At 36.8% G+C, this 25,746-nt stretch overlaps 1 protein-coding gene across 1 annotated transcript; it reads right to left on the reverse strand.

Annotated features, from left to right (window-relative positions):
• Positions 1–19,560: 19,560 nt before the first annotated feature.
• LOC145124675 (polygalacturonase-like) lies at positions 19,561–21,315 on the reverse strand. The gene is made up of 3 exons (XM_079060094.1): positions 20,877–21,315; positions 20,298–20,587; positions 19,561–20,190 (listed from the first exon to the last, which is right to left on the reverse strand). The coding sequence occupies exons 1-3, from the start codon at positions 21,303–21,305 to the stop codon at positions 19,731–19,733; spliced, it is 1,179 nt and encodes a 392-aa protein (XP_078916220.1). The 5' UTR covers positions 21,306–21,315; the 3' UTR covers positions 19,561–19,730.
• Positions 21,316–25,746: the final 4,431 nt, after the last annotated feature.

A 25,746-nucleotide genomic window follows, 5' to 3' on the forward strand; every position in this document is an offset into this window, starting at 1 on the left:
GAAAATCCATATCCTTGAGTGCTTTGTCGAGCTTAACATTCCATGCTCATGGAGCCTGTCGTAGCCCATAGAGAGATTTATTTAACCGGTAAACCTGATGTTCCTTGCCTGCAATAACAAACCCATCCGGCTGTGAAACATATACCTCTTCTTTTAACTCTCCGTTTAAGAAAGCGGATTTCACATCAAGATGGTGAACTTTCCAACCTCCCATTGCTGCAACATCTAGGAGCACTCAGATTGTCTCTAATCGTGCAACGGGCGCAAAAACTTCATCAAAATCAACCCCCTTTCGCTGCACATACCCCTTCGCGACCAACCGGGCTTTGTGTTTTAGTACTTTACCTTCAGCGTCCTTTTTTAATTTAAATACCCACTTCAGTCCAATGGGTCTATGTCCATGTGGAAAATCTGTCAGATTCCACGTTTTATTTTTTTTAAGTGAGCCAAGTTCAGTTTTCATTGCTTCTAGCCAGTCTCGATCCCCTGTTGCTTCCAGATAGGTGGAGGGTTCTTCACCAACAAAAATTAGGTCTACTTCTTCATCTTCAATGGGGTGAGTTTCAACATATATCTCGGGTAGAGATCGAAACCCACGCACAAGGGTATTATCAAACATGGAAGGGCTTATTCCTTGGCTGTGCTCAAAAGATGCATTTGAAAAATCAAACGTAAGAGGGGTCGAGTTTTTTTGATTACCTGTGCTCGTGCTTGTTGGTGTCGTTGAAGGAGTAACCACTGGCGACTGGAAAAAAGGATTTCTTCATCACCTGGGTTTTCATACGCTTCCTCTCTATATGTTGGTGAATTAAAAAAGCTTCTAAAATACCCAGGTTGTTCACCTTGCTCGCCATTTTGGGCTTCAGCCCAATTCCACTTAACTTTCTCTTCAAATATGACATCTTGGCCCACCATTATTTTATTCTCTTTAGGGTTGAACAGTCTATAAGCCTTGCTACCTGGTTCGACCCCCAGATACACCACCTGGATACTTCGATCACTCAGCTTAGTTAATTGATTTGATGGCTTCTTCATGTGTGCAAGGCAACCAAACACTTTGACATGATGAAGTGTTGGTTTTTTCCCTTTCCACCCTTCATACGGTGTCATGTCCTTTACTCCTTTCGTTGGCATTTGATTTAGAACATACACTGCGTGACAAACAGCCTCCCCCACAATCGTTTTGGCACACTCATAGTCTTCAAGAATGATCTCGTGGCTTCAAGAACGGTCCGATTTCGACGCTCAACTACACCGTTCTGTTGGGGCGAATACGGTGCAGTAATTACCTTTTGATGCCTTCTTTGTTGCAAAATTCTGAGAAAACTTGGGAGGTGAACTCCCCTCCTTGATCTGTCCTGAGTGCCTTCAACTTGTATGGACTCTCCATTTCAACCTGAGCTTTAAACTTCTTGAAGGTTGCAAAGGCTTCGTCTTTTGATTTGAGCATATGTACCCACATGTATCTGCTAAAATCATCGACCATTAACATGAAGTACCTGTTACCTGCCAAAGTTTGTGGTGTTATCAGACCATAAAGATCAGCGTGAACTAGCTCAAGGGGTTTACTTGCTCGCCACATAGCTTCTTTTGGGAATGGTTGTTTGGCTTGTTTCGCGACCAAACTGTTGGATTAATGTCTAAGTCCATAACTATAATTGGTAAGACTTGACCCGACCCGACATGGTCCATTTGGGTTGCATGGCATCATGCATTTGGATAGACTATAATGAGAGAAATAACACTTAAGGTTGGTTAATATATTATAAGTTCTAGTATATTAATAAGGTTATTTAATTAGTATTGATCAAGAATTAATTTGGAATTAATTAAGTGATCAAAAGGAGACTAATTAAATATATGGGTTGATTGTGTAAATCATTCATTCTTATATATGTGGGCTTGTGATCCAAGATTCCTTATGTTGGACTAAGTCCATGGGGTGACCCATGGATACTCCATGGAGGTTAAAATCCATGGAGCATAAGGAATGAGTAAAGTTATGAGTTACATGGTGTAACCCTAATAGCCACCATATAAAAGAATCCCATGGCTCAAGAAATCGTGCACTAATGTGTGAGTGTGAGGGCTAGACGATTTCAAGGAGTGTTCAAGTTTCTCTCAAGTTATTCCAAGTGTATTTGGTGTTGTGTGAACCATTTGAGGTGTCACACTTGGGGCACTAGGCACTCAAGCTTCATGAAGACATTCTACATCAAAGAGGTATGTATTCTATCTTGTTATATTTATTATTTTGTATGCTAGATTAGGATAATACCTTGGATGTTCATAATTGTATGTATAATAGAGAAAACATAGATCCAAGGTATTTAGGGTTGCATGTACACTTAGGAGTGTTAGAATGCTCATAACCCAACAGTGGTATCAAAGCCTAGGCTTGTTTTCTTGTTATAGTTGCAAAAGTAGCTGAAAAATCGAGTTGGATGCATATATTCGATTGTTTTGGCTGGAATTGGACTAGGAACATTACCCTAAGATGTTTTTGGACTTATAAACTTGTTTTTGATGTGGTAATGTTCATGCTAATCCAATTTCTAAGATAATTGTCATAATTTCAAGATTTGTATTAGTTTGTATGTTCATGCTAATTTCTTGAAGATTGATGATTTGAATTATCTTGTTCTTATGAGGTTCTTAGATTAATAGAAAAGTTGTGTGAAATAGTTGTTTTCAATCCATTTTAATCTAAGAGTTGATTCCAAAGTGTGTTTTTGTAACTTGTCCTCAAGTTATATGAAAAGTCACATTTAAGAATCATAAAACTCATAAAAGTTGGCAAAGGTTACAAAATGAAGAGTCTCTTCATTAAATTAAAAAAAAAGTGTAACCTTAATTAGTTCCATAAGTTACAATAAAAAAAAAGGTTATTTTTTTTATTAATTAGTTTAAAGTCTTCCATAACTTGTCCTCAAGTTATGGAACTTGAAGAGTTTTTTTTTTTAATTAAAACTACTTTAAACTCATAAGTTATGGAATTAATTAGTTTTGAATAGTTTCAAAACTTGCCCTCAAGTTTTGGAATTTGAAAAGTTTTCACTTATGAATACTTTAATTCCAAGTTAGCCCTTAGAATTTTAAAAGTTAAAATTCAACCCTTATACTTTATAATATTATAAGTTAATAATATATATATATATATATATATATATATATATATATATATATGTATAAGAGTAAAGTCAGTCTTACCGTTAGTACGCCTCATTCACGAAGCCGGTCTATAAGGGGGGTATAAGGTTATTGCCTATAAAATGGCAGTTTAATGGGTGTCCACTCTCACCCACCGCTTCCTTGACTGGTGGAGGGTCGTTAGCCGAACGGGTAGGACAAGGACTATAATTCTCCTTTCATTAAAAGTATTAATGATAAATACTAAGTAACTAAACTCTTATTAATACCCAATCTTAGTTACTTAGGAAAATGTGAATTTGGTGCTAACCCATGAAATTACACTTTGCACTTTGCTTAAGTCGTTAGTGGAGCGTGTGTGGTTAACCGGCACACTAACCTGGACTTAACAAGGTAGGCAAAGGGTAACTTAATATTTATCATAGTATTGGTGGAGCGTGTGTGGTTAACCGGCACACTGATTAAGGGGTAAATATTAAGGGTACCAAGTATATTTGCATGGTTATTCACACCTTGTTTTGTGATCCTCGGCATCCCAGTCACAAAACCTGAAGGGCACACTCGAGATTGAAACATGCCTTTGAACAGTTCAATGAATCTCAAAGATCTAGGACTTTCAAATCCAATTAAAACCTAATAAATTATTTCGTTTTTCATGGTGGAAATTGGTGAATCGTCATTCACCTACCTTCAAATATTTTATAGCTTGGATTACGGCATCCCTCTTCTAAGTTATAAAATAGTTTGTTGGGTCCTAGCCTTAATATTTCATATTGGGTGTCATATTAAGGACTTTAAATCAACTATCTTGAATATCTCCCAAAAAGATGTCTGGTCTAGACATTTATGATCTTCCCAAATCTCTTGAAACAAGCTTTCCTAAATGAAGATGATGTCCCATGGATATCATACTTCTTTCACCTCCTCCAATTATTCTCCCTAACCCACAAGTTCCTAAAAAGTTTAAGGTCACTCAAGCCCTATTGGCAAGGCAAGGTCTAGGTGTGATCACATCTTGGAGATGTAGTCACATATTGACAAGCCGGGAGAGTTGGGTGTTAAAGTCTTGAGAAAGTTGGTGGCTCAACTACTTTCTAAGTCACATAGTGAGTTCTTTTGGGAATCCTATGAAACAGACTAAGACAAGACCCTTAATGATCTTATCTATTTGCTAAGATCAACTTCCTGAAACGCTATGGACAGTGACAATGATGCCATTGGATATCTAGTAAAGCTCTCTCTTCCCAATGGAAAGGGATCGGTCATAGTCAACTCTGTTGACCCAATGGTAAAGAGAGAGGCGAAGTTTGAGATAGTCCCATTATCAAGGATCCATAGGTAACTATTGCCAAAGGAAGGGGCATTGGTTACGAAGCTGCCAAATTTACCTAAGGATGTTAAAGTCAATAAGTTTGGCTCTACTTCAGGTAAAGTCCATTGTCTAACTCTATTAAGTACATGCTGATTCTGATCGCGAAGATGGATTTCAATCGCATGGTTCGGTGATCAGAATTTTGGGCTAATACTTAAGAGTTATGATATTTATATTGCTTAGGAATAGATAACAATAAAGTTTTCATATGGATTGTAAGGATAAGTTTTTCCGCAAAGTTTTAAAATAAAAGAAAAAAGGTTTTGATTTTATTTATTTTAAGTATCCTTACAATGACATTTGTGAAAAGTTGTTGCTTATAAGATTCCATTGATAGCAATATTGGAAAAATGGATTTGATTCTTTCGGTTATGGTAGTGTCTAATATTACCAAATAAGGAAAGATTCTCATCACCCAAGGTTCAATTGGACCGAAACTTGGAATCATGCAAGTTGTATAGTATGATGAATGAGAACTTTCAGCTTGGAAAATTAAGACTAATTCCTTATGTGAATAAGGAAAGGACTAAGGGATCGAGTACACATTCTTGTGCACTGGTCAAGTCCACCACAAAAGATCAAGAAGACTATTCGTCATGATTTACTTAAGTTCAGTACATATGGTTATACTTATAAGTTTAAGTATAAGTCTGTAGCATTGGAGAAGTTTCAATGTGAGACAGAACGAATAAGAAGAATCAAAGTATGGCAGAAAGATAAAAGTTTCTCAAATCTGAAAAGATGGGAGAATACTTTAGTATCATGTTTATGATCATCTTAATGATTAAGATACCATATCACAATTGGTCCTCTAAAGTCAAGAAGAGGAGTCATGAATTGTTGAAATGGTTAAATCAAAAAGATGAGTCATACTTCGTTCCAAAACAATGCTTAGAGTCATACTCCAAGATTGTAACTTGAGTGACATATCTTAAAGAGGGTTTGTTAACACTAGTCAAATGTAAGAGTAAAAGGTTATCTACTCTTGTACATTTGAAATTGGTAAGTTGTGATGTTTTGGATAAAACAGAGACCAACTTAGGCCAATTGTGTAAAGTGTTAGTCTTGATAAAGAATCCGCACTATCTCTTGAATATTTGACAAGGGAGTCTTATATGTCAAGAGGACAGTGGGAGTCTTAAAGCTCTTGAAAGTTTTAAGACTTAATCAAGAATAAAACCTAAAGTCCTTCACTAGCACACGACTTGAGGTTTATAACCTATCGTGTTGAAATTTTGTGCCTATTCAAGTTGGCTTTGCATAGGAGTTCTGAGAGTTCTCAATTGGTTGCACAACTACTTGGAAGCAATGGCAGGCACCTGAGCTGCCAAATGGCAAGAATTTAAGATTGCACAAGTTTAATCAATATGAGTTTGGATTTGTCACTAACCTTGTCTTGTGATTATGGTTTTGACAAATTCACATGGATAAGAACACATACACTATTAAATCTAAGTGTCATAAGTTTTCTCTCCGATTCATGAAAATGATGGTGAGGAAACACTTTCACTAAGTAGATTTTAGCTAGATAGCAATTGTGATATTTGCATTCTCAAAGTCGTTAGTGGAGCGTGTGTGGTTTACCGGCACACTAACATGGACTTGTGAGAAGTGGCAAAGGTCTAAACAATTGAGACTATGATTACGGCATCCCTTTTCATAGTTCTAAAATTGTTTAGACACACATGTGAGCTATCTAAGAGAGGTGTATGATTTTGATAAAGTTTTATCAAAACAATCTAGTATCAGAAATCTGAACTTTGGTAAGAAAGTCTGCTGATTTCTGAGTACATGTCAAAGATAGTGGGAGCATAAGTGTTATGCTAATAATCATCATGTTAGTGGGAGCATGATAATTATGACAAAGGTTGCAAGTTAGCAATGTTAATTATAGAAAACAAAAGTTTCAATTCGTGAGGTTGCAGGGGTTGAAAAAGTTGTTTTGCTATAATTAAGGGAGAGAAAATTATACTTCATTTCAATTCTAAAAGCTTAGATTGAGATTTTAATCGTATTTAATCAAGGATATATATATGAATTTCATGTTGGAATGGCTCAACATAAGGAAATTCTATATATGGGTCCATTATTTGCGTTCTAAAATTCGATTATGATTACGACATCCCTTTTCATAATCTGAATTTTGAGAACTTGGCAAATTGAAATGGAAATATTATAGCAAAAGACTGGTTTAGTCTTTATGTGAGACATCATGAATCGTGTCCCATATGCTTCGGATATAGGATCGATTACATGTGCCATATTCATCCTTTCTAAAATTTTCCAAATGCCTGGGGCATTATGAAGGGAAAAGGTCTACAATTGGATATGACTAAAATGATTAAGCAATTGTCGAGGACAATCTAAGGTTTAACAAAGATTGGTTGCTCAAGGACAGTTGGAAGTATAATGTTAATTCTGGAAGGACCAAATTGACATAATCTGTAAGGAGGCAACTCTTGTTCAGAAGTGATAGTCAAAATGGAATATGGAAATGTTTCAAAGTTAGAAATTATTCAATCTGTGTAAGATTAGGAAACTTAATGAAAGAAGGATGTTTCCAAGGAGCTGATATCCTTTGGAATGCTCTGTAATGATTGTTGTCAAGTCTTTCTGACTTCGTGCATAATCATTAAGAGGATCAATGCATATAAGTTTAGAATCTAACAGATTTCAGTAAATGGCATGAATTTGGAATTCATGCATTTGCAGTAAGGATTTGGGACTGTGAAAAGAGGATCATTGGAGTGATGTTCAATTGATCTATTTTACAAAGTAAAGATCATAGACAAACATAGTATGCATACTTGGTGTATGGCATGACTAGTGTTTAGAAAACATAGTGTACATGCTTGGAGCATGGGACAACTATTGTTTTTAATTCAAGTATAAAGTTGATAAAACCGAAACAATGAATAATGAGTAATCAGTATGGTGATAAATAAAAGTGTTTATTTATATTCATAGGGTTTGATACCATATTTGATTCATTTATTCTTGTGTTTCACTTTGCATGTTTTGACTTCCAGAATAACTAAGTCGCTCTTCGTGAATGATTAAGTTATTCAAACCATCCACAGTCGGTCATATGTTGGAAGTAGATATGAATCAAGACTGTCATGGGTTGGTTTGTAGAGGTCCAAGTTGGTGGACAAAGTGGTGCTACAACACTCATGAGTGCTCATAAGTTCTGAGTATTGGATTCAACCCGCGCTCATTTGAATCACTTTATGGATTTTATCACGAGTGATCATGAGACGATAATATCTTATATTCTTCAAACCTAGAGATATGAGTTGTTACTATGAGTTGGTTATACATTGATTGCACGAAAACGCATTGGTAACTCGATGTTATAAAACGTGCCTTTGTGTATGATTCAACAAGTAGTAGAACAAGCCATATGAGTCGAAGTTTATCCATTCCTTTTACCTTCGGGATAAAAGCGATATTTGTGGGCCCCTCGATGATTTAAAGATGATACATGTGAGTGCTTGGCCAAGCCAGGACTGATTTGATTTGTTCAATCAGTCAGTCATCACGAATCGGAAATCGGGAAACAACAAATGGACAGAGAGAATGATTGATAATCCATGTCTCAGTCCATATGATATCTAGAATGGAGGAATATATGATCCCTTATCTAATGGACAAGTCATTGACCAAGGTCAGAGTTCATCGACAAGGTCAGAGTTCGACAGAAGCTTTTGAGAGCTACGATTGCTGATCGGTTCCTGAAGTCATATGCAATAATAGTTTTAGACTTATCCAAGTGGGAGACTGTTGGATTAATGTCTAAGTCCATAACTATAATTGGTAAGACTTGACCCGACCCGGCATGGTCCATTTGGGTTGCATGGCATCATGCATTTGGATAGACTATAATGAGAGAAATAACACTTAAAGTTGGTTAATATATTATAAGTTCTAATATATTAATAAGGTTATTTAATTAGTATTGATCAAGAATTAATTTGGAATTAATTAAGTGATCAAAAGGAGACTAATTAAATATATGGGTTGATTGTGTAAATCATTCATTCTTATATATGTGGGCTTGTGATCCAAGATTCCTTATGTTGGACTAAGTCCATGGGGTGACCCATGGATACTCCATGGAGGTTAAAATCCATGGAGCATAAGGAATGGGTAAAGTTATGAGTTACATGGTGTAACCCTAATAGCCACCATATAAAAGAATCCCATGGCTCAAGAAATCGTGCACTAATGTGTGAGTGTGAGGGCTAGACGATTTCAAGGAGTGTTCAAGTTTCTCTCAAGTTATTCCAAGTGTATTTGGTGTTGTGTGAACCATTTGAGGTGTCACACTTGGGGCACTAGGCACTCAAGCTTCATGAAGACATTCTACATCAAAGAGGTATGTATTCTATCTTGTTATATTTATTATTTTGTATGCTAGATTAGGATAATACCTTGGATGTTCATAATTGTATGTATAATAGAGAAAACATAGATCCAAGGTATTTAGGGTTGCATGTACACTTAGGAGTGTTAGAATGCTCATAACCCAACACAAACACCCATCACAAACTTGTGTCGGGTGTTTTATCTTTGGCATACCTTCTACTAATACTTTCTCAACCAATGATTCCATAACTCGAAAGTTTACGTGCCCCAACCTCGCATGCCATAGCCAAGCCTCATCATCAATACTAGTTGCCATACAAATCGGTTGTGAAGTAATGAGGGTGATCTTGTACAACCGGTTCTTGGATCGTTGTACCTTCATTATCAATCTTCAATGTTCATCATGTATTCGTAGATACTGATGTAACATCTCAATCTTGTATCATTCTTCTGTCATCTGCCCTAGACTCAGGATATTACAATGCAAAGCTGGAATGAAATATACGTCTAGTAAAAGTATTTGATCACCATTCTTGCACTCAAACAAGATTGTCCCTTTTCCTTCAATCTTCACTTTAGAACCATCACCAAAACGCACCTGTCCGGTCACCTTCTCATCGAGTTCAACAAAGAAACTTCTCATGCTAGTCATATGATTACCGGCACCATTATCCAAATACCAAAGGTCTTTACCACTGTTTTTCTATCCTGGGAACACCTTGTCTTCATTTAGTAACACCATGTTTTTTGACTCTTCCCCAAGGATACTCAACATAAGTGCTTCTGGTTCATCATCGCGATTTTGAGTTTGAGTCAAGTTTACTTCTTCCTTTCTTTCCTTTGGAGCTTTGCATTCTGATGCATAGTGACCATATTCTTCATAATTGTAACACTTTATATGACTTTTATCCCTTCCTTTTTGACGATTATTGTTTGAGTCATGAAACTTTGGAAAGCTTCCACGACCACCTATGCCTCGTGTACTTCCTCTACCTCGTCCACCACTTCAAGCACCTCTGTCATGATGTGATGTTCTGCGTCCCTTACCACTCGAGAAGGAACCCCCCTTTGAAGCCTTTTGACTGTTTTGACCTTCTGATTGGGTGAGCAACAAACTTCCTTCCCTGGTTATGTTATTGTTGTTGGGTTTTGAGCATTCTAACACTTCCTAAGTGTACATGCAACCCTAATAAACCTTGGATCTATGTTTATCTAGGTACATGCAAAATATTATTTTCCAAGGTTTATAACCTATCTAGCATGGCATGGGGTACTTTTAAACATAAAAGGACTAGATGAATTACATACCTTTTGTTGATTGTTGATTCCTTGGAGTTTGAGAGCCAAGCACCAATAATGTGAATGCCTCAAATGGAAATCACAAATCACCACAAACTTGGAAAATGTATGAGAGAGTATACTAACACTTAGAAATTGGCCACCACTATTACACACACACTAGGGTCTCATTTCATGCATCACAAGCTTGTTTATATAGTGCACATGATTAGGGTAAACCCTAATAACCCATGTCTTTTCCTTTCCAAGGATCCATGGGTTAAAAGCTCCATGGATCATCCATGGACTTCCATATAAGCTTAGCCCATTACCATAATGAGTGTTAGCCCACACTATATAAATATAATAGCCCATGTTTAATTAGTCACCATTTGATCACTAAATTAATTCATAATTAATTTAAGACCAATACTAATTAAATAATACAATTTCATATTAATATATTATAACTTATAATATATTAATAAGCCGCAAATATACTCTTCTCATAATGTTATCCATATAAATAGTTCGGGTGAAGTGCAACCCAAATGGACCATGCCGGGTCGGGTCAAGTATATACCAAATAAGTTATGGACTTAGACACCTTATCCAACAGTCTCCCACTTGGATAAGTCTAATAACTATATTTGCCTATATGACTTTAGGAACCAACCGAAAATCGTAGCTCTCGAAAACTCTGTTGAACTATGAAGCGCCATTTTAGATAAGTGATCATATAATCCTCTATTCTCATGATATCAGCCGGACAAATACATGGAACAACGTCGTACTTATTGTCCAACAGTTTGTTTCCCGATTTCCGATTTGTTTGACAAAGAACTAAATTGAACATATCAATTAGGATCTGACCGGGCCCGGTACATAGGTCAAAACAAAATCATCGAGGGTCCCAGATATCGCTTCTATTTCTAGAAGGAACAGATAAACTTCGACTCATATGCTTGTTCTACTACTTGTTGAATTGTACACAAAGGCACGTTTTATAACATCAAGTTACTGATGCGTTTATGTGCAATCAATGCTCAACCAATTCATAGGTAACAACTCATATCTCTAGGTTTGAAGACTTATATGATATTATCGTCTCATGATCACTCGAGATAAATTCCATGAAGTGATACAAGTGAGCGTGGGTTTATTCCAATACTCATAACTTATGAGCACTCATGAACGTTGTAGCAACCATTGCCATGACTAAACACATTTAGCCATCTACAAACTCGATTCATGACAGTCTTAATTCATACCTACTTCCAACATATGAACGACTGTGGAGTGTTTAAATAACTTAGTCATTCGAAAAGAATAACCTAGCTATTCTGGAAGTCAAAACATGCAAAGGGAAACACAATAATAATCGAATCCAATATGGTCTCAGAACCCTTTTGAATATAAATAGAACCACCTTTTATTTATCACCATATTGATTACACATTATTCATTGTATAATGTTTCACATAATCAACTTAATACTTGAACAAAAACAGCAGTTGTCCCATGCACCTAGCATGTACACTTTGTTTTTCTAAACAATAGTTATGCCATACTCTAAGTATGCACACTATGTTTGTGTATGATCTTTACTTTGTGAAATAGATCATTTGAACATGATTCCAATGATGCTCATTTCACAATCCCAAATCCTTATTGTAAATGTAAAAATTCCTAATTCCTACCATTTACCAAAAAAACTGTTAGATTTTAAACTTTTATGCAATGTTCCTCTTGTAATGATTATGCACAAAGTCACAAAACTTGTCAATAGTCATTACATAGTATTCCAAAGGAGATCAACTCTATGGAAACGAAGTCTCATATTCAAAGTACATTGCTTTGAACATCCTTCTTGCACTAAGGTTTTCTAATCTTACACCGATTGAATAACTTCCACCTATGGAGAAATTCCCATAGTCCCATTTTGACTATCACTTCCGAACAAGAGTTACCTCTTTTCAGAATATGTCAATATGGTCCTTTCCAACAATTTATATCCTACTTCCAACTGTCCCCGAGCAACCAATCTTTGGAGAACCTTAGATTGTCCTCGACAATTGCTTAATCACTTTAGTCATATCCAATTCTAGACTTTTCCCTTCTTAATGCCCTAAGCATTTGGAAAATTTAGAAAGGATAAATATTATAGCACATGAAATCGATCCTATATCCGAAGCATATGGGACACGATTCATGATGTCTCACATAAAGACATGATACTAGACCAGTCTTTTGCTACAATAAGGATGAATATTATAGCACATGAAATCGATCCTATATCCGAAGTATATGGAACACGATTCATGATGTCTCACATAAAGACATGATACTAGACCAGTCTTTCGCTACAATATTTTTTATTTGCCATGCTTTCAAAATTTAACTATGAAGAGGGATGCCGTAATCATAATCGAATTTTGATAACGCAATATATAAAGAATTTCTTTAAGTTGAACCATTCCAACATAAAATACATATATATATATCCTTGACTAAAGATGATTAAAAACTCAATCTAAGCTTTTAGAATTGAAATGAAGTATAATTTCCTCTCCCTTAATTATAGCAAAACAACTTTTTCAACCCCTACAACATTACGAATTGAAACTTTTGTTTTTCTATAATTAACATTGCTAACTTGCAACACTAAGCATAATAATCATGCTCCCACTAACATGATGATTATCAGCATAACACTTATGCTCCCACTAGCTCTGACATATTTCCAGAAATCAGCTGGACTTCTGAAATTTAGATTCGTACACCCTTTTAGATAGCTCACATGTGTGTCTAAACAATTTCCAGAACTATGAAAAGGGATGCCGTAATCATAGTCTTAATTGTTTAGACTTTTGCCATTTCTCACAAGTCCATGTTAGTGTGCCGGTTAACCACACACGCTCCACTAACGTCTTTGAGAATGCAAACATCACAATTGCTATCTACTTAAAATCTTCTTAGTGAAAGCATTTCCTCACCATCATTTTCATGAATCGGAGAGAAACCTTATGACACTTAGATTTTATAGTGTATGAGTTTCTATCCATGTGAATTTGTCAAAACCATAATCACAAGACAAGGTTAGTGAGAAATTAGCCTTACATGGATTGAACTTGTTCAATCTTAATTTCTTGTCACCTGGTAGCACAAGGCCCACCAATGCTTCCAAGCTGTTCTGCACACAGTTTAGAACTAACAAAACTCATATGCATAGTCAACTTAATAGGAACAGAAACAGAAACAAGAATTATGTCAACTTAATAGGTTGCAAACCTTAAGTCGTGTGCTAGTGATAAAACTCAGGTTTTACTCTTGATATCTTGAAATCCTTTCAGGATCTTAAAGACTCCCACTGTCCTCTTGACATATAAGTTTCCCTAGTCAAGAACCATTCCTTGACAAAACAAATATTCAAGGGATAGTGCAGATTCTTATCAAGATAAACACTTCACACAATTGGTCTTAGTTGGTCTTTGTCTTATCCAAGACATCACAACTTACCAATTTCAAATGTACAGGAGTAGAAAACATTTTACACTACATTTGATAAGTGTTTTAAACCTTACTTTATGTCACTCAATGTTACAATCTTGGAGTATGACTCTAAGAGTTGTTTTTGGAACGAAGTATGATCCATCTTCTTGATTTTAACCATTCCAACAATTCACGACCCCTCATCTTAGTCATAACAATGCACTAAGATGTCCTTAGAGTATGAATTTGTGATATGGTTTCATAATCATTAAGATGATCATAAAAGTACTCTCCCATCTTTTCAGATTTGATAAACTTTTTATCTCTCTGCCAAATTTGATTCTTCTCATCCGTTCTGCCATACATTGAAACTTTTCCAATGTTACAGAATTATACTTAACCTTATAAGTATAACCATATTTACTAATCTTTAGTAAATCATGACGAATTGATCTTTGTGGTGGACCTTGACCAGCACACACCCAGTGTGCCTAATTCCTTAGTCCTTCAATTGACTCACATATACATGTGATCAATGAATTAGTCTCAATTTTACAAAGATGAGAATTCTCATTCATCATACAATACAACTTGTATGATTCCAAGTTTCTTGTCTAACTGAAGCTTGGGTGATGAGAACCTTTCCTCATTTGGTAAATTCAGACACTACCACATATGAGAGAATCAAACTCATATTTCCAATATTGCTAGAAACACACAAACATCAATTTTCCTTACAATGCATCTTCAAATGAAAACTATGCTATTACATATTTCCTAGCAATCTATCATAACTTTTAAGTAGTAGTTCAAAAATCCGATCCTCGAACCATGCGATAGAAATCCATCTTCGTGATCAGATTCAACACACTCTTCTTTTAACCTTCCTTTTGCTCGATCCTGCTAAACATCAAGATGCAACCTAGTCACATCATGTAATAAGAATCAACAATTAGGAACTTTAACAAAGTTAGATAGTGGACTTACCTGAAGTCGAGTCAAACATTTTGTCTCTACTTACTTTCAAATATTTCAGGTATTCAGGGCAGCTTCGCTTCCAATGTCCCTTCTCATGACAATAAAAACATATAGACTCTTTGGGAATGGTACACGAGACAATCACAGACTTAGCCTTTCCCTTTACCTTTTAGTCAACCTGGTTGACCAAGGCCGATCCCCTTCCATTGGGACGAGAAAGCTTTTCTGGACTTCCAATGTTACCATTGTCCATGTCCATGGAAGTTTGAGAAATAGATTTTCCATCAATATTTGCTTGACCATTGCGGCAAATCATTGCTGATTCAGCAACAACAAGCAAATAAGAAAGATCTATTAGGGTTATGTCGGGATCTGTCATATGGTAGTCTTTAATAAACTCACCATACGACTCAGGAAGTGACTGAAGAACCCAGTCAACAGCGAACTTCCTTGAAATAACAGCACCCAACATTCTCAACCTGTCAATGTGTGACTTCATTCCTAAGACATGAGTGCACACAGGTCTTCCATCTTTATGTTTCGTTTCTAGTAGAGCTTGAGTGATCTTGAACCTTTCAAGTCTTCGGGCTTGTGGGTCAGGGAGAATAAATGGAGGAGGTAGGGGGAGTGAAGCATGATGTTGAGGGACATCATCTTCAGGAGGAAAGCTTGTTTCAAGCGATTTGGGAAGATCATAGTTGTCTGAACCAGACATCTACAATGGGAGAAAATCAAGTTAGTTGATTCAAGTCCTTAATATAACACCCAATATGAAATATTAAGGCTAGGACCCAACACAATATTTTATAACTTGGAAGAGGGATGCCGTAATCCAAGCTATAAAATATTTGAAGGTAGGCGAATGACGATTCACCAATTTCCACCATGAAAAACGAAATAATTTATTAGGTTTTAATTGGATTTGAAACTCCTAGATCTTTTGAGATTCATTGAACTTTTCAATGGCATGTTTCAATCTCGATTGTGCCCTCTCAAGTTTTGTGACTGGGATGCCGAGGATCACAAAACAAGGTGTGAATAACCACGCAAACTCACTAGGTACCCTTAATATTATCACCTAATCGATGTGCCGGTTAACCACACACGCTCCACCGATCTATGATAAACATTAAGTCACCCTTCGTGATCCTTACTAGTCCAAGTTAGTGTGTCGGTTAACCACACACGCTCCACCAACGACTTGGTAAGGTACAAGGTGTGAATTCCATGGACTAGCACCAAGTTCACATTTTTCCTAAAGTAACTAAGATTGGGAATTAAAATATTTAGTTACTTTATAATAATCATTATACTTTTAATGAGGATTTAAAGTCATTGTCCTACCCGTTCGGCTAACGACCCTCCACCGATCAAGGAAGCGGTGGGTGAGAGTGGACACCCATTAAGCTGCCATTTTATAGGCAACAACCTTATACCCCCCTTATAGACCGGCTTCGTGAATGAGGCCTACTAACGGTAGAACGACTTATTCTTATACATATATATATATATATATATATATATATATATATATATATATATATATATAATAATTAACCATTAATGTTATAAATAGTATAAGTGTTGAATTTTAACTATTAAAACTCTAAGGGTTGGAATTAAAGTTTATTAAAGTGTGTATAACTTTACAAATTCCAAAACTTGAGGACAAGTTTTGAAACTATTCAAAACTTTTCATTTCATAACTTATGAATTAAAGGTTTATAAAAATGAAGACTCTTCATTTCCATGTAACTTATGTGTTTTAAGTGTGTGTTTAAAAGAAGTGACCTTTGGATATCCATAACTTGAGGACAAATTATGGACTCCATTAAAACACATAAATGATCAAGAATTAATCCTAAACAATTCAGCAAATAATTCCTATCATCTTCTAAATTCATAAGAACATGAACATGATCATCAAAGTTTCAAGAATTATATGAACACATACAAAACATGAAATTTTGATATAAGCTATTGTAAATGGATTAGAACAACCATTACACCAACTAAAACAAGTTTTAAAACACCAAAACAGTTTAGGATAATGTTTCTAGTCCATTTCCAGCAGCAAAAGTCGAAAATCTGCATTCTGAGGCTCCTACTCGCCGAGTGCACAAACCTACTCGGCGAGTAGGATGAGTTTAGTCATGGACTCGGCAAGTCCCCCCATGGACTCGACGATTTCATCATGCAGACAGCAAGAAAATCGACTTTTTCCACTATTTTGCATCAAGTATCAAACAAACAAGCCTAGGCTCTGACACCACTGTTGGGTTTTGAGCATTCTAACACTTCCTAAGTGTACATGCAACCCTAATAAACCTTGGATCTATGTTTGTCTAAGGTACATGCAAAATATTATTTTCCAAGGTTTATAACCTATCTAGCATGGCATGGGGTACTTTTAAACATAAAAGGACTAGATGAATTACATACCTTTTGTTGATTGTTGATTCCTTGGAGTTTGAGAGCCAAGCACCAATAATGTGAATGCCTCAAATGGAAATCACAAATCACCACAAACTTGGAAAATGTATGAGAGAGTATACTAACACTTAGAAATCGGCCACCACTATTACATACACACTAGGGTCTCATTTCATGCATCACAAGCTTGTTTATATAGTGCACATGATTAGGGTAAACCCTAATAACCCATGTCTTTTCCTTTCCAAGGATCCATGGGTTAAAAGCTCCATGGATCATCCATGGACTTCCATATAAGCTTAGCCCATTACCATAATGAGTGTTAGCCCACACTATATAAATATAATAGCTCATGTTTAATTAGTCACCATTTGATCACTAAATTAATTCATAATTAATTTAAGACCAATACTAATTAAATAATATAATTTCATATTAATATATTATAACTTATAATATATTAATAAGCCGCAAATATACTCTTCTCATAATGTTATCCATATAAATAGTTCGGGTGAAGTGCAACCCAAATGGACCATGCCGGGTCGGGTCAAATATATACCAAATAAGTTATGGACTTAGACACCTTATCCAACAATTGCTTCGAAGTTTCAGCCGATCCTCATAGGCCTTGAGCCTTCCTACAGCTTCCTCGAATGGTATCTCATCCACATCTGCATATTGGTCTATGGATGCTACTAGTTGCAGATAGTTATTTGGGACGGAGTCAAGTAACTTTCTTATGAGCACACTATCTTCAAGAGTTGTACCAAGACTGTTGTGCTTCGAGATCATTGCACCTAGCTTTCCTGCGAACTCATCTATAGACTCCCCGTCTTTCATCCGTAAGGCCTCGAACTCACTTTTGAGAGTGTGCAATCTTGCTTTCTGAACTCTATCAGCCCCGGGAACCTTGTTTTTAAAGAATCCCATACCTCCTTTGTCGTCTTCTTCTTTGCCACCTGTAACAAGATGTCTTCCGGTATTGCTTGGAAAAGATAAGCTCGAGCCGACTTGTTCTTTTTCTCATCCACAGCTTCTCCCCATGCTGGTTCAATGGATTCCCATACTCCCTGGGCATCCATTATAGCTTCCATTTTGATCGCTCACGTGGTGTAGTTTGTGGAAGTCAACATCAGACATTGAAATGACACTCCACCATTCTCTCTTGTAACAAGTTGGCTGGATGGCGACATGGATTCGTAGCGGATATATTTGGGCATGAACCGAAAGCTCTGATACCAAGTGTTGGTAAACAGGCTACAAAATGATCTCAAAAAAAGCTGCACAAATTGATACATGGGTAAGAGTGCACACACAAAATTATTACTGAATTCCTTTATTTTGACACACAAAACAAACTACAAACTGATTGCAATTTATAGACTCTATCACATTGAAATCTGAATTAAAGTGCTTTAAAATAACCAAAAACTATAACTGAAAACTTTAACTACCAGGTTACCCACAATATGGTAACCAATTATTCTCTTTATTGCATTAAACTCAAATTCAAATAAGAATTAACTCCAACAATTTGGAATAGTATAAGTAGGACGAATGTGACCATGATGTGTTTATATAGCTAGCATGTTTTGAGAGTAAAGTGTTGAATACTCATGGAAGAAAATAAATGATAGAAATTCTGAAGGAACCCTAGCTAGGATTTTCATTTTATAAATTGTGACAAATGGGTTGTGAGATAATCATAAAAATCACAAGGTCATAATCAAAGTCAGTTCATCCTAACATCATATAACCTTACCAAAAGTAATCTCAATAGATTTAGCTCTCCATCTTTTCAGAAAAAGCATATTCATCAAAGATAAATTATTCATGGATGTAAGAGACATGTAGGATGGTGATGGAATGTTGTTGATGATCATTCTAACCTTTGATGATGTCCTTAATGGTTTCTTAGGGGGTTCGAAGATGTTTCTTCTTGCTAAAGCTCACCTAAAATCACGGAGGAGTAGTGGTTATAGGGTTAGAATTGTCTTCTATTTATAAGAGAAGATGTCAGCAGCTTTGACTATTAGACGGCTTGGCTTATTGAGTGTTGTCTTTGACCGCCTATTGATCGTTAGTAGGACCATCACCAGGGGGTCCACCCATTGGACCCCACAAGTGGTACTGTCCCTTGACTACCACCTTTCTTCCACGGATAAAACTCACCTTAAACAAAGATGCACTCCATATCACCTAACCTGTATCATATCACGGGTTTGAGTCTCCTTTGGCACTTAATAAATTACAATTACATTAAATGGTCATGTGACACTAAAATCATTTACATGCTAAAATTGATGAAGTTCCATATTTGGGTATATAAGTATATTCGAGATGAAACTCAACTATATGAATGCTCGAGACATTTAAGAAAAATCAATTTAAGATCCTAAACAATACTTGGTAAACGATGGGAGTTCCTCTTCTTCATCCGGTGACTAAAGGGTTTCTCAAAAACAGGTGTAACTTTGACACAAAAATTGAAAGTTAAATGGTTGATAGGATACAATTACACGAATAGTGAAATTGCCTATTGATGACACTTTGTTGCTACATGGTGACATCAACCTATTACTTATAATTATTAGTTTTTTTACAAGGTCCAATAAACAGAAATAAATCTTCAATTGGGATGCTAAAATATATGTAACTAGAGACAGCTTGTCGGATGAAGTACGCCTGATGCAGTCCCAGCAGCATAGGCACAAGAGGACACCGCTGGTTGAGTTTGATTCCCACGAATATAGTTAAGATTGACGTCTTGTAGTCTTATTCCACTGCATGGGTTTCCCTGGCTACAATCTAGCTTCACTGCCACTTGGCTGGCTGATGTTCCATGGATATCTTCATACACCACGTCCTTAATCTTCACCCCTGACACCTGATTCGGGCAATTATTACCTTCTGGGCAGTACTTTTGCTCAATGAGAATGGGATTTTGGACATTAACCATGGTCACATGCTGGAAAACAACACCAGTTACGAATCCATGGCTAGGCCTTGCCCATGTCTTTATTCTCACACCATTCTCGGTTCCTCTAAATGTTACAGTTGACACTGTTATGTTCTGGACACCAGGTTCCTCTAATTGCCACCCCAGACTTCCAATGCTGTAAGTAGCCAACAAAAACACGTCATGCATGCTTCTACACATACTAACATACATACATACATAGAGACATACATGCGTATATATTATTTAATTAAAGAGATATACCTGATGCCATGACCAGGGCCACAAGCCACCTTCTCTATCCACAGGTTCGTATTTCCAGGACCTATAGAAATACAATCATCCCCAGTCGCAATCTTGGAATTCAGGATGGTGACACCTGTAGAAGATATTAAATGGATCCCATCTGTATTAGGGCTGACGCCAGATGCTGAGATGCTCACTCCCTGTAGCTTGACATTCGTGCATGCATCTATCAGAATATGGAACATCTGGCTGTTTACCGATTTCAACCCACTTATCACAATGTTCTTTGAATTGTAGATGCCTAGTGTCTGCATGTACACCACCAAACTAAATCATTCCTTTCTTATAATTTGGATGTGGATTATCCAATGGAGTATCATTTGTATAATATGACATTGACCATACTTTCCTTGTCTATGGAGAGAGTAGTGTTTGATTTAGAATTAGTGGAATTCCGTATCATTGTTTTATAGGAGTAGGAAGATAAGTAGAAAAAAAATTAAAAAGATATTTAAATTTTCTATATCTATAAATTTTCTAGTTAATATATAGGAAATAAAAACATGCGATCAAGCAGGAAATGTAACATGTATGTACCGTAGTTCCTTTTGGGCAGCTTTTCCCGGAGGTTTTGCAAGACCAAAGAGAAGCACCTTTGGCATCGAGGGTACCACCGGAGATGGTGACATGGTTGACTCTATGGAATCTGATCCAGTCACCGGAGTTAGCAATGGCATTGTATTCAGATGGAGCAACCAGGGTACCATAGATGCGTATCGTGATTGCACTGCTCATGCATCTTTCGCCTGCAAAAGTGATGGCAGTTGCAATCAAGAAGGTGCCTGTGGAGATGTAGATGGTGGCTGACTTGGTAGAGTTACATGCAGAAGACCATGCGCTGAGAAAGGCTTTTGTGGAGTCTGTGTTTCCATCCCCTTTTGCTCCGAAGCTTGTCACATTGTATGTAACTTTTGCTGCTGCAGCTGATGACAAAAATGCAATCACGACAAGATAAAGGCTTTTCATGTTATGTGTATATGTTTGATGAAGGAGATATGGACAAAGACAATGATCAGTATGTGTTTATATACAATTATGTAAGTTTATGTTGGAAATGAAGATAAAATCACGGATGGCATGTACGTATATTTTTTAATTTTTTGGAACAGCGAAGATTTAAATATAAGAGCATGTGCTTTATATATATCCTCGGGGTTTGTCGTGCATATACATGGGTTTATATTAGACGATATAATAATTAGGGAGAATAAGCTAAATAGAACGGTATGATGATGAAAGAGAGGAATAACTGATAAAATGATTAACGATCATGAACATTCATGTTGATTAATAATGTGTTTATTTACGTCGAACTGTAGGAGAAAAACACGTGTAATACAAACGGTTTAATAAATGATGTGAAAATAGTAAAATATATATGTGTGACCCAACCTAAATCAGGTTGAAGATGTCCCAAATCATGAAATATATTTTGTTGAAGATGTTCAAATCTCACTTTTGCATGACAATTATTTTTCTACAAATAGCAATTTTCCCAAAGTTTTATTTGCACGGATTTTCTATGGATTTTATGGATTTGCACGGATTTTCTATGGATTTTATGGATTTTCTTGTGTGTACTATTAGAATATTTGGTTTTAGCTACAAATTATTTCCGACGAAAATTGTGTGTTGGAAATTTGTGTTTAATTTCCTACAAACGACAAATGTACAATCCAACAAAATTCCTACAAGTTTCCTACATAAGTAGATACCCTAAAGATTTCTTTGGAAATTTGTCACTAGTTTCCTAAAAAAATTCCAACGAAATATTAATTAATATTTAAAATTACAGTTGGAATTTCGTAGGAAATATAAAAAATTTCTCATATTTTCTTTTTGCTTTTCCCTCTTTTTGTTTTGCCTTCCTCCTTTTTTTAATATTATTATTATTTTATATAATTATTAGAACAAATATAATAATTATAATTTGATATTATTATTAATATAAATATAATAATAATTATTATTTTATTATTATTAATGTAAATATAATAATTATTATTACTATTATTTTGATTATTATTGTTATTATTTTCTTCTTAGATTTATTATAATTAATTTGTTAATATATAACTATATGTTTTTTTTATTAATATTAGGGTTACTATAATTATATTATTATTATTATTTTGCATGTATGTGTAGTTGTATGTGTATTCAACATCTGAGTATAAGGTTTAAGGTTTAATGTGTGTATGTATGTGTCTGTAAGCATGCGGGTATAGAGTTTAGAGTTTAATATATGTATGTATGCCTATGTGTACTCACCCTCTAAGCACAAGGTACAAACTGCTAAATCACGCCACCCTCATTACGTTGAGCGTACACCTGTACGCCCAACGTACTCTTCAGAGGGCCAAAATCCCACAAAAGCTCTTAATAGTTAAGACAAAGGCTTCCAAACTCAGATATGACCCTAAGGAGACGTCTTAACATGTGAATTTGGCAACTTTACACTCATGCATGGCTTAAAGGGACTCAAAAGCTCAAAAAGAGCTTAATGAAGGTCTTAATGCTTACATGGACCAATATCATCCATAAAGCTGACATTTTTATTAATATGGGCACCGAATGGAGCCAAGATCTAGTATCCATAGCTTCTGGAGTAGATAAAAAGCTCACCTTTAACTCAAAAGTCTCCAAAAGTACACAAAATACACCATAACCAGATCTAACACCAAAGACCATCAAGGTAAGAGCTTTTTACCTCAAAATGCTTGAAAATGAGTAGAAGATCCTGGATCTATAAGCTCAAGATATCCCCTCAAGTGCTCTTCTTCTTCTTCTTCTTCTTCTTCTTCACAAACCACCAACAAACACTCTTCCATGCTCAAAACTCACCAAATCACTCTAGGGTTTCGATTTCAAGGTTTAAAGGGATGGAGGTTGAAGATAATAGGGTTTGGTGTTGAGTTAAGGAGCTTAAATAGGGTCCAACACCCTAAATTAGGGTTTGGATCAGACTAGAGTACGCCATTCGTAACTCTGGTACGCCCAGCGTACTCCAAGGAGTACCCGCGACACCCTTGCCTAGTACGTCCAACATACTTTCCAAGTATGCCCCGCGTACTAGGTTGGCCCTCAATCCTTCAAACTTCCGAATGTTATATCTTCCTCGTTCTAGGTCCTATTTCGACGATCCTTATATCCACGGAAAGGTAACAACAAGATCTATACTTCTATCAACTCATCCTTGCCTTAAAACTCCCCGAACTAAAATCCAAAATTCATAAAAAGCCTGAACTGACAATTTACCGATATAAACCTAGGCTCCGAAACACAAACCGAACTCCCGGATCATCTAAATTACATTACCCACACCCAATAGGTCCAAATCTCTCTTTCCGAAAGGCCCTAAGCCTTATGATAACCGATATTCGGGTCACAGCCCCGAATTAGGAAACGATTTGGAAGAGGGTGTTACAACTCTCCCCCACTTAAATTAGATTTCGTCCTCGAAATCACTCCTTACCACCCTCTTGGGAACCAACATTCTGAACAACACCTTCTAGTGCTGAACAAATCACTGATCCCATATATGTCGACCCAATACGCTACTGCTATAAATTCGATGTCTCATAACTTACCTGACTTCTACACAGGTAGAACCATTCCGAAACACAATTACAACGGTCTCCTTCTACCATCAGAACTGAAAACATCTTTTACCTTGAACCTTCCAATTGATAACCCGACATACAGATTCCTTAATCCATAACTTGCTGAAGTAAAGATCTTGCATATATGTTGAGATATGTCTCTGGCTTAACTCTATCTCTTTGAGGGGTGGAAATGAAGGGCATGAGAATCACAGCAAAGAAAACAAGATCATTAGTTGTCGTCCAGGAGGCAGTCCCGGAACGAAGCTCCGACGATCAAGTCAGATTGTCTCTAAGAGAGGTCAAAAAGAGTTAAGTAAGTGTTTAAGGGTTTTTCTCTCGATCCCCGCTCTTGGAGGAGAATGGACCTTTTTATACCTGTGGTCAGGGGGACAGATCCCCAACAGTACCTTCTACCTTTTCAGGTTTGGCAGAGATAGATAGCCTTCGATTGGTAGATCGTGTTCAGCGAGTGGTTGTTTGCTATTGGTGCAGGTTTGCCAGGAGCGGCGTCCTGAGCGCTACACCTGTCACTCTGGGAGGCGATTGGTACTATTTTGTCTTATCGCTTGCCTTGGCGCTTGGGCTCCAAGGAACGAATACGAGATCGTGAAGGTGAGGGCGAGGACGCGATGTTAGACAAACGTCGTCCTTTTCCCAAACCGTCTATCAGACTGATGGTTTCATTATGTTTGTCGTACTCCTGGTGGGATACGCTATCAAGTCCCCTAGGCTAGTAGACGTTAGCGTTTGCTTAGGGTAGCTGAGTTGTTCTAGCTTAGATTTGGACACGCGTTTTGTGGGGATGGCTCTTTGACAACTACTGACGTGACGGAGGCGTCTGCACAGGCGGTTTTCATCATCATAACCGCTTGAACTTCCCACCTGCATTTAAATCTTCCTTTATTTGTGTCAGTTCCCCTTTTATTTTTTGCTTCTTCTCACTTCTACTACTTATTTTCCTCTTTCTCTCTGTTTCTGCTTTTTTTTTCGACGAACAATGGCTAGCCCAAATACCGAAATCGTTCCTTCTCCAAGCGAGTTCGCCGATATTCAAGAGCGGTTTTAGTTTCCTTCCTGAACATGGTGTGGAATACCCTCGAAATGGGGCTATAATTTCTCGGCCACCGGAGGGGAAATTTGGAGTCCCCATTCCGATATTCGAGGCTGGTTTGAGGCTGCCAACGACAGAATTTTTTGACGAGATAATGCGCCAGTATGGCTTCCGCATGGATGACTTGACTCCAAACGCTGTCAAGAAGATTGTTGGTTTTGAACTCGTCTTTCAGACCCTTGGAGTTATGCCACAGTTTTGGGAATTCAAAGCTTTCTTCAATTCTTCTACTCAGTCTGATGCTCGGACTTTTTCCCAAAGGCGGGGGTGTTCATGCCTTTATTATTAACCGAAAAGCTCCAAAGAAGAACTGGAAAGACTGGTGGCTCTCGGTAAATCACGACCTTGTCAGTTTTGGCTATCCTCGTTTGACTAATTTTTCCGATCGAGCACCAGAACTGTGGGGTGCCAGTGCCACTGTGGTGCAAGCATTGAAGACCATTTGTGTCAATGGCGAGGATTGGGAGGATCATATGATGGCTGCAGTCAGGATGAGCGTTGCTTGGAGGGGTCAGGGGATGATGCCTCAGTTATATGTTGAGAAGGACGGTAAGTACCTTTCCTTCCCTTCTCTTAGATTGTTGTTTGCTTTTGTGTTTTGCGAGTTATATTGGCTTGTTTCTCATTTTCAGGTCACGAGAGGATCCTTCCCTTTGAGATGGTGCCGAGGGGCCGCTTTCAAGGCACCTGT

This window comes from Lactuca virosa, chromosome 7 (genome assembly GCF_052849685.1).
Source record: "Lactuca virosa cultivar CGN04683 chromosome 7, Lactuca_virosa_CGN04683_v6, whole genome shotgun sequence".
NCBI classification, from domain to species: Eukaryota; Viridiplantae; Streptophyta; class Magnoliopsida; order Asterales; family Asteraceae; genus Lactuca; species Lactuca virosa.

Excerpts from the sequence above, each read along its gene's own strand:
- LOC145124675 (XM_079060094.1), bottom strand. The coding sequence starts at position 21,305 with ATGAAAAGCCTTTATCTTGTCGTGATTGCATTTTTGTCATCAGCTGCA. Across the intron at positions 20,588-20,876 it reads GCTGCCCAAAAGGAACTACG|ACACTAGGCATCTACAATTC; the intron begins GTACATACATGT and ends GTGTACATGCAG. Across the intron at positions 20,191-20,297 it reads GGCCCTGGTCATGGCATCAG|CATTGGAAGTCTGGGGTGGC; the intron begins GTATATCTCTTT and ends GGCTACTTACAG.